The sequence below is a fragment of the Melospiza georgiana genome, chromosome 3 (assembly GCF_028018845.1).
Source record: "Melospiza georgiana isolate bMelGeo1 chromosome 3, bMelGeo1.pri, whole genome shotgun sequence".
NCBI lineage: Eukaryota > Metazoa > Chordata > Aves > Passeriformes > Passerellidae > Melospiza > Melospiza georgiana.
Window position 1 is genome coordinate 1,937,031 of NC_080432.1, and position 14,944 is coordinate 1,951,974.

General features: G+C 48.8%; 1 protein-coding gene across 3 annotated transcripts in view; it reads left to right on the forward strand.

Moving 5' to 3' along the window:
- EXTL3 (exostosin like glycosyltransferase 3) overlaps positions 1-14,944 on the forward strand; it is a 159,151-nt gene that overhangs the window by 124,506 nt on the left and 19,701 nt on the right. For all 3 annotated transcript variants that reach the window (XM_058020364.1, XM_058020363.1, XM_058020365.1), the window contains one exon: positions 3,593-6,217. In XM_058020364.1, the coding sequence (XP_057876347.1) occupies positions 4,070-6,217 (2,148 nt within the window). In that variant the 5' untranslated portion in view covers positions 3,593-4,069. The remainder of the gene's footprint in view (positions 1-3,592; positions 6,218-14,944) is intronic.

Consider the following 14,944-nt stretch of genomic DNA (forward strand, 5'->3'; position numbering starts at 1 on the left):
TCCACACTCCCTGAGGTCCTGTTCTGTTTGCCAGGAGGAAGCTGGGTTGGTTTGTTCTCCATGGACAGCAGCAGAACTTTGTGGATAATAACACTGCAGACCCCTCATTTCTTAAAGAGAGGGAGTCAGGATGAGTATGGGTGCTCACAGAGAGTTTGGGAACTCTGATTTGGCAAGTGCAGGAGGATCCCTGTGGATTTTCCTCCCCACAGTGCAGCCCTGCTCTGCCTCATGTTGTGCATTGCTCTGCTGAGCTCTGAAGGACCATAAGTTTAAATTTTCCAGGCTCTGTTCACAAATATGCTGAGAAAGGAGAAGCATTTCCCTGATTTTATAGCAAGATGGATAACAGAGGTGTAAGCAGGGAGGAGTAGGGGTGCTCAAGTCTTTGAACACTTGCAGAGTAATGGCTCCACAAACACTCACAGATCAGACCAGCTGGGTTATTTCTAGAAATGCAAAAAGAGGGAGAACCTCAGGTAATTCCCATAACTCCACTGGCACAGGGTGTGCCTGCTGTGGAGCTGAGGAAAACTGGGATGCCTGGGAATGCAGCCCGGGCTTTGACAATGTGCTCTGAGCAGCTGGGTTTGGTGGGAGAAGGAGCTGCAGTGTGAAAACCTGAGAATTCAGTCAGGTTGGCGTTTGGGAAGAGGCTCTGGTAATTATTGATCTTCTGATCCCCTAAGAGATCTTCCTCCCTCTTTCTGTGTGTGTGTCATCAGCTCCATCAGGCAGCAACACTGTGCTGTAACATCAACAAGAGTTTTCAGCGTGGAAATTGGTGAGTTTAAAGAGCTAAATATTACTTGGGAGTGAGAGGGATGAGTTGCCTGGAAAGCCCAGCAGCTATCCTGCTCCTCCTCCTCCCAAATTTCTTTTTGGGAACGATGGGAAATCAGCAGCCTTTTCCCTCAAGGCTGATAAACACAGCCCTGAAGTTTCTCTTGATAAAACCACAGATTGGGTTTTTACTTTGTCTTTTTTTTATAAGTCCTAATGGCAGCGTGTGACAACCTCAGGCTCGATTGAGTTGATGAGGAATAAAGTCTTAATAGTGAAGAAGAGTCCAGGAGTGTGTCTAAAGTGCTCATTTTATCACCAGCACATATTTCATACTGACAGTCCATACTTTTAGCTAATCCCAAGCCACGTGTGATGCATTTTAAATCCCTCCTCAGCCTGCTCTGGTCTTTCCCTTGTGGTGTTGTCCAGGAGAGCAATGGAGTCACATTGGCAACTTTAGACTCCTGAGCACACGGATATTTTTAATTCACAACCCATATTTTGAGGTGGGGAGGATGAATTTTGTTCTGTGTCAAGGAAGAGAAGGAGCAGAGGAGCCACTCTGTCAGAACAGCTGCTGAGGATCAGGTGTGGGGTGATGGATTTGGCTTTTCAAGGACCCCAGCTGCCATTTTAGGGAGTCCAGTTTGCCATTTCATTACTAATTATAACTCATAAATAGCCAAAGTAACCACAAAGGAATAAGATTTTGATGCAATCTTACCTTTGGGGCTGCAATGCCCACATTTATGATCCTCATTTCTGTGTTGCCTCAACACCCTGCAGTGTTTGACCCCACTTACCCCATGGCACCCCAAACAAAAAAAAAAACCCAGCAAAGCTTGTTTTCCCCTTGAAGTTAAGCTGATTTTTAGATTCTGGTGGTGTTCAAGTGAGCGTGTGCTTTGGCATTTCTCTCAGGAAAAGCATTATTAGGGCAGCTCATCTCCTGGCCAGCTGTTTGCAGAAAACTGGTGGCAACTGGGGGATCTTTGCAGCCCCTGTGAGAGCTGAGATAGCAGGGACTGGCACACACACACCCAGCACGAGCTGCAATTCCTGCAGAGGGCCTGAAAAGAGGTGGGGAAAAAAGAAAAACAATAAAAGATGTTTTTTAAATTAATATTATTATTTTTATTTTTTTGGCCTTTGGTTGCTAAAATCCTGCTGCTGGGCAGAGCAGTCCCAGAGGCTGGAGCCTCCCATCTGCCCACAGCCGTGTGCTGCCAAGATCCAAGAAAGCTGATTTAGCCTTTTGCTGACTTTTTAGCCTCTTTATCCTCCTGGCTTTCTGAGATTTATGCCACTGCTGTTTGCCAATGTCATGAATTTAAAATCTGCCTTAGTTTTGAGCGTTCATTCTGCTGTGCAACTGGGTTGTGGGTCACGTTGGTGGGAGGGGATGGAAATCCCATTTAATCATGGGGTGTTAAGTAAGTGACAACAAATGGCTGTGTAACAATAGCCCTGGGGATTGTGCTTTACTACCCCACATATTTCCCCTCTTCATGATGATTTTTCATGGATAAAATCAAATTTCCCCTTTATTTTCTCCGAGTACAACATTGTGCTTGAGTACAACACTGAAAATTCCTCCTGACTTCTCTCTGCTGCTTTAAGGTGAACTTTTTTTGCTTTGGCCCATTTCCAGATCTCTCTTTCAGCTGAGATTTGCTTCCTCACCTTCTTTCTGGGAATTCTTGATGAGTAGATGAGAAGGGCATTAAATAGATTTAGTGAAAAATGACCGTCACCAGCGTGGATGACTTTCTTCTAATTAAAAATTGAAACGGAAATGAATGAGCTTCTCTTGAGGCCATGCAGGAGCTGGTGCTAAGCCCAGCTCTATATTCATCAGTGCTGTGGGAAGTCCAGTGTATGAAAGAATATCCCAGAAACTTCAGTACCTTGGGGGATGCCAATAAAAGGGGAGATTTTCTAGTGACAGCATATTGATGTGGCCTAGATTTAAATCTCTTGGCCTAGAGCTGAGTCAGAGCTGAATTTTACAGAATCAGAGAATGGATTGGGTGGGAAGGGACCTTGAAACTCATCCAGTTCTACCTGCCATGGGCAAGGACATCTTCCACTATCCCAGGTTGCTCCAAGCCCTGTCCAGCCTGGCCTTGGACATTTCCAGGGGTCCAGGGACAGTCACAGCTTCTCTGGGCAACCTGTGCCACCCTCACAAGGAGCAATTTCTCCCAAGAGATAGGTTCCCAACAGATCCTGACTTCAGCATCTTTGCTTTGATGTACGGTGTAAACTTTTCTAATGTTGACCAGAAATTCCCTCATACTCAGCTAGCCAGTTAAATTGTAACCAACACAAGTACGTTCCCTTTAAACTTCCTCATGCAATGAATCAAAATTTTCCAGCAGGAAATGAAAGCAAAACACTCCATCTAAAAATTCCTCATCAGCTCTAGTCACCAGAGCAGAACAATGGCGATTACACTCAGTTATGCAGTGCAAATTCCCAGCACTGCTGCATCCCGGGATCGCAGCGGGGCGGGCAGCGAGAGCAGGTGTACGTCAGCGCCTCTGGTTTGGATGTGAGGAGAGGTGGGAAAAACAGGGATCCAGATCCAGAACTGAGGAGGTTGTGTGGTCTGGAGCAGCCCTACACAACCCTAATGAGGAGCAGAATGTGTGTCCACATCTCACGGATCCCACCGCCTTCTCAGGTGACAGCCCAGAGGTTGTGGTTTTGAGAGACAACAATTGCTTTTAAATCTAACCATGTCTTAGGTCACCAGCGGGTCGTTTTGGTTGGGTTGCCTGACTGTGTGATTGTTCTCTTGTAGGAATGGCAGAGCTTCACCCTCCCAGCAGCGATGAGAGAGACTGACAGTGCTACGAGTCCCTTCTGGCTCCGTCTGCCCGACGGCTGCTGCCGCTGCATATTCATCGGATGGTAATGCACGATGTCGGCAGCAGTGGTAGAGTTTGGCTCGGTCCCGCTGCGTTTTTCTCCTGCCAGTTGTGATTCTGGATCACCATGACAACGCTGTGACACTTCCAGCAAAGGTTGCCCACGGACCAAGGGTGGGCTGGGGGTGGGCGAGAAGGTCAATGATCGAGTCTGACGGGGTCAGGAGTTGCACCTGCAGCAAAACGACCGTGGAAGAGCCGCCGGCACGGCAGGAAGATGAAATTCCCCTTCCATTGGCTTCTTGTTGAGCAGGCACAATAACATTTCCCTTGGAGAGACTCGCTGTAAAAACTCTTTTGGTTATGGCTACTGATCCGACGTGATTGCGCGCGCGGCGACTTTGGAACTCATGACTGGCTATACGATGTTGCGCAATGGGGGAGTGGGGAACGGAGGCCAGCCGTGGGTGTTGAGGTGGTCCAGTCGGATCCGGCTCACCTGGCTTAGCTTCACCCTCTTCGTCATCCTCGTTTTCTTCCCCCTCATCGCCCACTACTACCTGACCACCATCGACGACGCGGACGATGCCGGCAAGCGCATCTTCGGCCCGCGCACCGGCAACGAGCTGTGCGAGGTGAAGCACGTGCAGGACCTGTGCCGCATCCGCGAGTCGGTCAGCGAGGAGCTGCTCCAGCTCGAGGCCAAGCGGCAGGAGCTCAACAGCGAGATCGCCAAGCTCAACCTGAAGATCGAGGCCTGCAAGAAGAGCATTGAAAATGCCAAGCAGGACCTGCTGCAGCTGAAGAACGTCATCAGTCAGACTGAGCATTCCTACAAAGAGCTGATGGCTCAGAACCAGCCCAAGCTCTCCTTGCCCATCCGGCTGCTGCCAGACAAGGACGACGCCACCTTCCCCCTGCCGAAATCCAACAGGAACTGCAGGCTGCACAACTGCTTTGACTACTCGCGCTGCCCGCTGACGTCTGGCTTTCCAGTCTATGTCTACAACAGTGACGATTACCCTTTTGGTAGTTCCTTAGACCCCTTAATTAAACAGGCCTTTGAGGCGACTGTCAGAACTAATGTTTATGTTACTGAAAATGCAAATATTGCTTGTGTGTATATAATTTTAGTGGGGGAAATGCAAGAGCCCGTAATGCCAAAACCTACTGAACTAGAGCAACAGTTGCACTCTTTGCCATATTGGAGGACTGATGGACACAACCATCTCATCATCAATCTATCGAGGAAGTCGGAAACTCAGAACTTCATTTACAACATCAGCACGGGGCGCGCCATGATCGCCCAGTCCACCTTTTACGACGCCCAGTATCGACCGGGCTTTGACATCGTGGTGTCACCTCTGGTCCACGCCATGTCCGAGCCCAACTTCCTGGAGATCCCGCCCCAGGTGCCGGTCAAGCGTAAGTACCTGTTCAGTTTCCAGGGGGAGAAGATCGAGTCCCTCCGCTCCAGCTTGCAGGAGGTTCGCTCTTTCGAGGAGGAGATCGAAGGCAACGCCCCGGCCGACTACGACGACCGGATCATCACCACCTTGAAGGCTGTTCAGGACAGCAAGCTGGACTTTGTTCTGGTGGAGTTCACGTGTAAGAACCAGCCTAAGGCGAGTCTGCCCACTGAGTGGGCTCTGTGTGGAGAAAGGGAAGACAGACTAGAGCTACTGAAGCTTTCTACTTTTGCACTGATCATCACCCCCGGGGACACCCGTTTAGTGATCTCCGCCGGGTGTACCATGAGACTGTTTGAGGCTCTGGAGGTCGGGGCCATCCCGGTGGTTCTCGGAGAGCAGGTTCAGCTGCCCTACAACGATGTGATCCGGTGGAACGAGGCAGCCTTAATCATACCAAAGCCACGTATCACAGAAGTGCACTTTCTTCTGAGAAGCATTTCTGACAACGACCTCCTTGCCATGAGGAGGCAGGGCCGCTTCTTGTGGGAGACCTACTTCTCCACCTCCGACAACGTCTTCAGCACAGTCTTAGCCATCATAAGGACTCGAATCCAAATCCCAGCTGCTCCTATCCGGGAAGAGCCCGCCGTGGAGATCCCCCACCGGTCTGGCAAAGCTGCTGGTACAGACCCCAACATGGCAGACAATGGTGACCTGGACTTGGGGCCTGTGGAAACAGAGCCGCCCTACGCCTCTCCCAAATATCTCCGCAATTTCACCCTCACCGCCATGGATATCTACAGGAATTGGAATTCTGCCCCGGGGCCTTTCCACCTCTTCCCCTACACTCCCTTTGACCCCGTTTTACCATCAGAGGCAAAATTTTTGGGGTCTGGGACTGGATTTCGACCAATTGGTGGAGGAGCAGGTGGCTCTGGGAAGGAGTTCCAGGCTGCTTTGGGTGGCAACGTCCCGCGGGAGCAGTTCACGGTGGTGATGTTGACTTACGAGCGGGAGGAAGTGCTGATGAACTCCCTAGAAAGGCTCAATGGTCTCCCCTACTTAAACAAAGTTGTGGTGGTGTGGAACTCTCCCAAGCTTCCCTCCGAGGATCTCTTGTGGCCGGACATTGGTGTCCCAATCATGGTAAGACTTCTTATTTGTGGTGGGGTTTGCATGTTGGAGTCATCTGTATCGGCTCAGCTTCAGTCCTGGGGATGGCTGAAGGTGTCTGTCCCTCTTTTGGGTACTTTTATCAGTGGAGAAAAACAAGAGGTGCCAGGTATTTAGCACTCAGAGAATGCAAATTGCTTTTGAGGAGCCTAATGTGAATTTTGATGCTGAAAGCTGAAGATTGGTGCTCGTTGGAAATCTTTGCTTGGGCTCTTTAAGTGCCTCCCTGTGAGGACAGTTGACACCTTATAAATTCCTAAGCAGTAACTGTTTCTGCACTTTGCCAGATGAATTTTTTATTAAAACAAAAGAGGGACCTGCTGAATTAGTGTCGACTGCAAAGAACTCAAAACTCAGTTCTCACTTCATATTACAAGGGATGGCAGAGAAGGAATTAGAAGCCAAGGCTGACGTGACTGTGAGAGCTTCCATGCTCCCAAGGTTGTAGCTGACTTTTGCATATATTTGAGTTGATTATTTTTTTTCCTCAGCCAAGCTGAAGAAGTGGCACCTTCAAAAGCTGACATTCATTTTCAGACCCATGAAAAATGTACTCACTTGGACATTGACTTGTAAGGAGTGAATTCTACTCCAAATTTTTATTTATTTTAGGTCTCCCTTGTCATCCCAGCATAACCTCCTTCACTGGCCGTTGTTAAAAACCAAAATTAAATATAAATCTCCCCTCATAAAGAGAGCAAGGGCAGAGAGCTACTAACAAGAACTGAGTGCTCTGAATCTGGTTGTGTTTAGAGGACAAATGGAAGGATAATGCCTTACAAATTAGGGAAGGGAAAAATAAAAGAGGGAGATGGTGCTTAAATACACAAACTGCGTGTGGTTTATGTGACAGAATGCTACTGAGCTTAATAGCAATGCGAGCTTTATGCTGCATGCAAAGAGATTCATTGATTTAATATTTCCTTTTATTATTATTGTGATGAATAAATCCTTCTGCTCACATTTAAAAACCCTTATGGTCCGGGAACAATGAGGAGAGAAAATTGCTTGGTTAATTGCGAAATAATCTTTCACATTAGTGCTTTTGAACCTGTGAATTCTACAAAATCTTTGCATTGTGTCTGCCGAAAAAAACCGCGTCCTCCTTCGGAACGGGGATTGTTCTCCTTGGAGTTGCTAATGGGTGTTATTTGAGAAAGAAAAATGCATTTGTGTCGATGGAAGATAATGGCTTTTTGTACCTGGCTCCCCTCCGCACATCTGTTGTGTTGGAGCCCTGCTGGTTTTTTTTGGGACTTGACACACACGAGTTGCTCTGTGTCACCTTCGAGCCACGCGCTGGGGGAGTGTTGGGGGCCAACATTTGGGAACAAGTGTGGTTCCAGAGGAGGGAATTGTTGTGGGCCTGATTTGGGGAGGTGGACGGTGACACTGTGGGGTGGCTGGGTCACAGGGAGCTTCTGCCAGGTCCTTTCTGAAGGGGCATGTTGGTCTCATAATAGCTCTGGTTCTTCCCGTCTTTCTATTTTAAAATCCCAATTTTTAAAAGAGCCCAAATCTGGGATTTCTCACAGGAGGGTTAACCCTGAGCAGCCTCCAGGCATCCATCCCCCTGTTGCTAAGCCCATCTCCAGACTGGGTGTTTAATCCTGTTGGGAGCTTGTGCCAGTCATCTACAGGGGTGTTTTGGTGTGGCAGTGATGGAAAACTTCCCTGTTAGGACTATAAGGATGGTTTGGTGTGGCAATGATGGAAAACTTCCCTGTTGGGAGTTTGTACCGTTCCTCTATAAGGATGGCTTGGTGTGGCAGTGATGGAAAACTTCCCTTTTGGGAGTTTGTACCGTTCCTCTACAAGGATGGTTTGGTGTGGCAATAATGGAAAACTTCCCTGTTAGGAGTTTATACCATTCCTCTATAAGGATGGCTTGATGTGGCAGTGATGGAAAACTTCCCTGCTGGGAGTTTGTATCACCCTCTTTAAGGATGGTTTGGTGTGTCAATGTTGAAAAACTTCCCTGTTGGGACTGTAAGGATGGTTTGGTGTGGCAATGATGGAAAACTTGCCTGAAGTGAGTTTGTACCATTCCTCCACAAGGATGGTTTGGTGTGGCAGTGATGAAAACTTCCCTGTTGGGAGTTTGTACCATTCCTCTACAAGGCTGGTTTGGTGTGGCAGTGATGGAAAACTTCCCTGCTGGGAGTTTGTAGCATTCCTCCACAAGGATGGCTTGGTGTAGCAGTGATGGAAAACTTCCCTGGGCTTCATCAGACAGTGGTGAATCCCAAAGTCTGCTCTGGAAAGGGTGACAGGAGCACTGGGAGCAGAGGTGAGGCTCTGTTTGAGCCTGTGGGCTGTGCTGGGGGTGTGGGATTGGCAGGAGACACAAGCCAGTGTGTGCCAGTGTCAGAAGAAAGTGAGGAGCTGTGATTCTGATTTCCCTGTGAGGGAAAAAAAAGCTCTTTTGATGGGGAATATCCAATTCTCTCAGATCTGCCAGTGCTGCTGCCTCTCTGCGTAACAAACACGTTCCCAGTGACTTTGGGATGCAAGGAACTGCTCCGTGTTCGGGTCCCAAAGCACAGAGGGGGAGGGGGTGAAGAGAAGGGGATGAGGGTGGGTTTGGGCTGTGATTGAAGTGGGCCCAGGCACCACCTGACTCTGAGGAGCAGCACAGCAGCAGCACACGTGTGCCAGCGTGATCCGGGATCAAAGCACCTGGAGCCAGAAGGTCACTGAAGAAAACTCAGCCTCAGAAAGATGTGGAGCTGCTCCAGTGAGTCCAGAAGAGGCCATTGAGCTGCTCTGGAGCCAGGCTGGGAGAGCTGGGGGTGTTCACCTGGAGAAAAGAAGCATCCAAGGAGAGCTCAGAGCCTAAAGGGGCTCCAGGAGAGCTGGAGAGGGATTTGGGACGGGGGATGGAGGGACAGGACACAGGGAATGGCTCCCAGTGCCAGAGGGCAGGGATGGATGGGATATTGGGAAGGAATTGTTCCCTGTGAGGGTGGTGAGACTCTTCTTCCCAGAGGAGCTGTGGCTGCCCCTGGATCCCTGGGAGTGTCCAAGGCCAGGCTGGATGAGCCTGGATCAACCTGGGACAGTGGGAGGTGTCCCTGCCCATGGCAGGGGTTGGCATGATTGATCCTTCAGGTCCCTTCCAACCCAAACCATTTTATCATTTAATGTAAATTACAAGCATTATAATGAGACAAAGCAATGTCTGCAGCACATTAAAGAGCCTTTGGAAGCAAAACAGAGTCCTGAACCCCTCCAGGGCCTGCTGGGCAGGAGATGTGTGGCTCTGGGCTAGCAGAACTCCCCAAAGGAGAGTTGGACTTCTCCTTCCTCCATGTGTTGACCTTATTTATTGATGTGCTCCTTGGAACAGCATTTGCAAACTGCTCTGCTTGGCTGTGATTTGGGGTTGTCCTCCCAAGCAGAATTCTTTTCCCTGGTGGGCTGGGAATTAATCAAGAGCCAAGCTCAAAGCTGCATTGGAACTTTGAATCTTTCATGGATAACGAGATAAACAGGGCTACAGAATATATTTGATTTTTTAAAAAAGACTTTGACTTAAATATAGATGGCATAATTTACTAAAACATCAGTAAAATTCCTAAGCTGCACAGCAGTCTGATCAAATATTCTGTCCCTGTCCCCAGCCTGAAGTGAGTAGGTGGAAATCCAGTGTAATGTGAAGTAGTTTGTAGTCACTCAGGGCTGCCCCTGGAACAGATGCTGGCACTTTACCCTCACATTTAAAGCTGTAAAAACTCTTCCCATCTCACATTAATCGGGATTGCAGCAAAACCCAAAGGCTGTGAGTGAGAAATCTTGTTTGTGCAAGCTCAAAACCTGACTTTCCCCCAAGTGTTTGTATCTCTAGCACTGCCTCAGGAGATCTCCCCAGGACAGGAGTGTGACAGTGCCAGCTCCAGCAGCCACACCACGGCCACTGCTGAAATTCTTTGCTGCCCAGAGAAGCTGGGGCTGCCCCTGGACCCCTGGAAACATTCCAGGCCAGGCTGGAGAGGGGGCTTGGAGCAGCCTGGGATGGTGGAAAGTGTCCCTGCCCATGGCAGGGGGTGGAATGCAATGAATTTTAAGGTCCTTTCCCTCCCAAACCATTCTGGGATTTGAATTTTCAGCTTGCTTTGCAATAAACTGTGTGGGATAAAACCCCACCTCCTGTATAAATATGGGTGGTCCAACACATCAGTGATTTAATTTTTTTTCTGTGATTGACTGGGTGAGCCTTAAGGTCCTTTCCCACCCAAACCATTCTGGGATTCTCTGATTTGGGGCTAAAGCTCACTTAGCCCAAAGCAGTATTTTCACAACCTCTGCTCACATTCTGAGATGTGGCAGCCAGAACTTCCCTGTGCTGGGTTTGTGAGGGCCCTCAGAGGCTGGAAAAGCCCTGCAGCACTTTGGTTTCTCCTCCTGCTGGAGGCATCTCTGAGCACTTGGGCCGGGTTCGGTGCCAGCTCCTGAGGCTGCCAGCAGTGACTAATCCCTTCCTCCAGCTTTGTTCCAGAATAAACCTCTGCCTTTGATCCCTGCAGCCACTTCCAGTGTTGTAACATCCCTGCTGCTGGCTGGGAGGGCTCATTCCGTTCAGCTGCTTGTTTAGAAAGGAATCAGCTGTGGAAAATGGCTCGTCCTGAGGCTGCTGGGCCTGCAGACCTGTTTGGCTGCACATGGCATTCATTAATCAGGGCCAGGGAATGCTGTCCTGACTTTCCCTTCTCTTTGGGCTCTGTGAATGTGCTGGCTCTGAGGTTTGCACATCTTTCCAGCAGAAAGAACTCAAAGGGTTTTTAAATCTCCATTTTAAGGAGCACGGCAGGATCTGTAGGTGATGCTGCTGAGGAGGAGGAGGGGGACAGAACCTGGACAGGCTGGTGGCCATGGTGGCTGTGAAAAACGCCAATCACGTGTTTTTAAAAATTTAAAAGTTTCATAGTAATAAAATGGTTATAAAATAGTTATACAATTAGAGTAATAATAATTTGGACAATTTGAATTAGGACAATATGAGACAATAGAGACAAAGAGTTATGGATGTCCAGGTACCTTTTCTGGGCAAAATAAGCCTGAAAAGGGACAAACATTAACAAAGGATTAACCCTTGAAAACAACAGCCTGTTGCATATTCATACACCTCATCCATGATGCATCAATTCCATTCAAACACAGGATTCTGTCTGCTCATCCTCAGCTTCTTCCTCTGAATCCCAACAGCGCCTTCGAGGTGGGAAGAAGTTCATTTCTGCTGATAAGAGGGCAATAAATTCTTTATCTCTGAAAGATTCAGGTGTCCTGCGGCTGCTATCTTGCTGCAAGTCCTTTCTTTAAAAAAAGTATCTTATATAGCCTAGTTTCTATTTGAACATTTTATTATAAGCTAAAACTCTATTTACCACACTACTTAAGAGAATGAATCCAGCATTACTTTCTAACACAACACATCTAATATTCATTTGAATATTTGCAAAAAGACAATCATAAAATACGTGCATTTTTCATAGTGGCACACTGGGCTTCTCTGCTTGTCCTTCAGCAAGCAGCTGGATCCTCAGGCTTGGTTTCTGATAAGGGCAGCACCAAACTAACCAGCAGCTGGAGATAAGCTGCAGTGGTGTGTGTGATCCAGAGTGAGATCATCACGCTGACCAGGAGTTAAAAAAGAGAATAAAACCTCCATGCTGATCAACACCACCATTTCAGTCAACCCTTTTCCTTCCTGGGAGCTTTGCCTAAATTCCAGCTCAGGGCCTGGTTCAGCTTGGTAATTCAGCATTTACCAAACTCTTCTTTGCTGGTGTGACTTGTGCTTTTCTGGGCCAGCTCACCTGCAGAAACTCTTTGGTGAGTCCCAGCTTTATCCTGCTTTACTTTGGCTCACAACTCTTGTGTTCCAAATCAGGAAAAACCCGACTTTGCTTTGAGCTCCTGGATTGCATTTGGGAATGGGGAGCTCCGGGTTTATTTCCAGAAGGAACAATTCACACAAAAGCAGCTGAGAAAATCCCTGTTTCTTAGCACCGAGTCACTTCCCACAGGAGGTTTGCCCCATTCCTGGGTTGGACAGCCTGTGTTAGGTGCACCAGCATTACCAGCAGTGTATCCCAGGTTTGTGGGCTCAGTTTCTCCACGGGAGCAGTTTCAGAGGGCAGGGAGATGTTCCACAGCAGTGCTGGGCGCCGCTGGCAGGTTTGCAGCACCACCTGCTGCCCGCGGAGCTGCCGGGGAGGGAACCGAGTTCTGAAATCCCTGCGAGTTTCACCGTCTCCATGCGGGTTTTTTTCTGCTGTGTAGCAGCAGAGGAAGGAACAAATTTGCTGCTTAGTTTACCTGGGAATCCTAAAATCCAGGTGCTTGTCACTGCAGAGCCCGAGCAGAGGTGCAGCGATGCGAGACTGCGGGATGATAATGAACAAGCAGCGCCGACTCCTCGGAGTTTGCACTTGGAATATTAACTCCAGCACCTCACACTCCTCTCTGCTCCTGCCTAGAGCCATCCCTGCATTCTCCCCTGTGCCACGTGCTGGTTTGTGGTGGCTTTTCCACAGATAAACCCCAGTTCTCCACATCCCCTTGGCTCAGGGTGCAGCTGATGGGGTGGGTGACCAGAAGGAAGCGTGGCTGGGGCATTGGAGAGGAGAATCAAGGGAGGGAAATGTCCTTGCATGCTGCTGGGGACATCATTGGGTGGGTTTTGTCACACGTGAAGGTGTCACAGGGGCCAGTCCCTGTGCTGAAGCCATTAAACATCACCACAGAAGCTGCCTGTGCATCTCAAACTCTCCTTGTTTGGAGCAGCTCTGTCACAACTGCTGGGGACAAAAGCAGCACAACAGGACTTGGCGCCAGGGGCAGGGCAGCAGCAAAACCCGCAGTGATTTTCCAGGGCTGCATTGCTGCTACTTGTAGGGTTTGAATTGTGACCTGTTGAAATACCAACAGAATACCAAATGTCCCCAAATTGTGCCATGTGCTGGTTTGTGGTGGCTTTTCCACAGATAAACCCCAGTTCTCCGCATCCCCTTGGCTCAGGATGCAGCTGATGGGGTGGGTGACCAGAAGGAAGCGTGGCTGGGGCATTGGAGAGGAGAATCAAGGGAGGGAAATGTCCTTGCATGCTGCTGGGGACATCATTGGGTGGGTTTTGTCACATGTGAAGGTGTCACAGGAGCCAGTCCCTGTGCTGAAGCCATTAAACACCACCACAAAAGCTGCCTGTGCATCTCAAACTCTCCTTGTGTGGAGCAGCTCTGTCACAACTGCTGGGGACAAAAGCAGCAGATCTGTGTTAGTCCTGTAAAAAAAAAAGTGAAGATTTTTTTTGGCCCCAGGGGCAGGGCAGCAGCAAAACCCAAAAGCCCTGATTTCCCAGGGCTGCATTCCTGCTACTTTTAGGGTTTGAATTGTGACCACACTAATTTTCCAGGGCTGCCTTTTTGCTACTTTTAGGGTTTGTATTGTGACCTGTTTAAATACCAAATGTCCCCAATTTATTCCATGCACTGGGACAAGCATGGGGGAGGAATGGAGTGTGTGGGTGCATTTTCTCTTTTTTTTTTTTTCCTTTTGTTCTCACCTACATTTCATCCTGCGTGACTTTGTTATGATGGAACTGAGCGTTGACATCCCTTTCCCATAAAGTCCCAGAGCCTGGGTATCTGCATTTCCTTTCTTGCCAGGCTTTTATGTGTCCTGGTGGAGCAGTTGTGCTGTGCAAAGCCGTTTGATTGTGCATTCTGCACAGGCTGCCTTATTTGTGAAGACAGCCGGGTCTCCCAGAGTGGCCGTAAGCTGATGTTGTGCCACAGGACACGGATGGATCCCCTGGCACAGGAGCAGGACTCGCTGAGGTCAGGAATTTCGGGTATTAAGTAGAGAGGAAAAAAGAAAATCTGTGTTTGCTGGAGCAGGAGGGGCCTCGTGGGGCATTGGGACATCAGAGAGGCAGCTGTGAGGGACATGAGGAGGTTACAGAGAGGAAGGTGCCTCTTGGATGTGAGGTTAGGGAAGCAGGAGAGAGGTTTTAATCGCTGCTTGTTGCTGAGGTCTGATGGAGCTCCGAGGCTCTGTGGGTCCATCAGCAGAGACATTGCAGCTCTCAAGGAGAAGGGGATGATTTGCTCCAAAGGTTTTGGGACACTCTCCTACCCCTTTTCCCCACAGTTCCTTCCCCTCCCCTCACCTGTGTCTGGTGAGGAAGCAGCTGCTGCTCTCTTACCAAACCCATGGGTGCTGTTTGTCCCATTTTCATGAAATCAAACCGTGCTTGGTGATAAAGCCTGATTGATGCATATGGGGCACCCCCCTCCCCAAAAACAGCGCCTGGATTTTCCTGGGCTTCTGGAAAAATTTCATCTCCTGTGAAAAGCCATTGAGAGCAGGTGATGGAGTAGCTGGATTCAGAACCAAGGGCTGCAGTTTGTTTTCCCCTTGTCTCCAGAATCCCTGGAATTGTTTCACTGCAAGCACCCAGGAAGGATGGAGCTTTTTCTCCTGATGACAGTGAGGGGATGTCATCTTAGAACTTCCATTTATTTAAAACTTTCAGGTAATTAATGAAAATCAGTCAAACCCATGGATGCTTTTTTCCCCATTTTCATGAAATCAAACTGTGGTTGGTGATAAAACCTGTTTGGTCTCCCTGCCCTGCTGGGCATATGGAGCACTCTTCTTTCCAAAAAACAGCACCTGGATTTTCCTGGACTTCTGGAA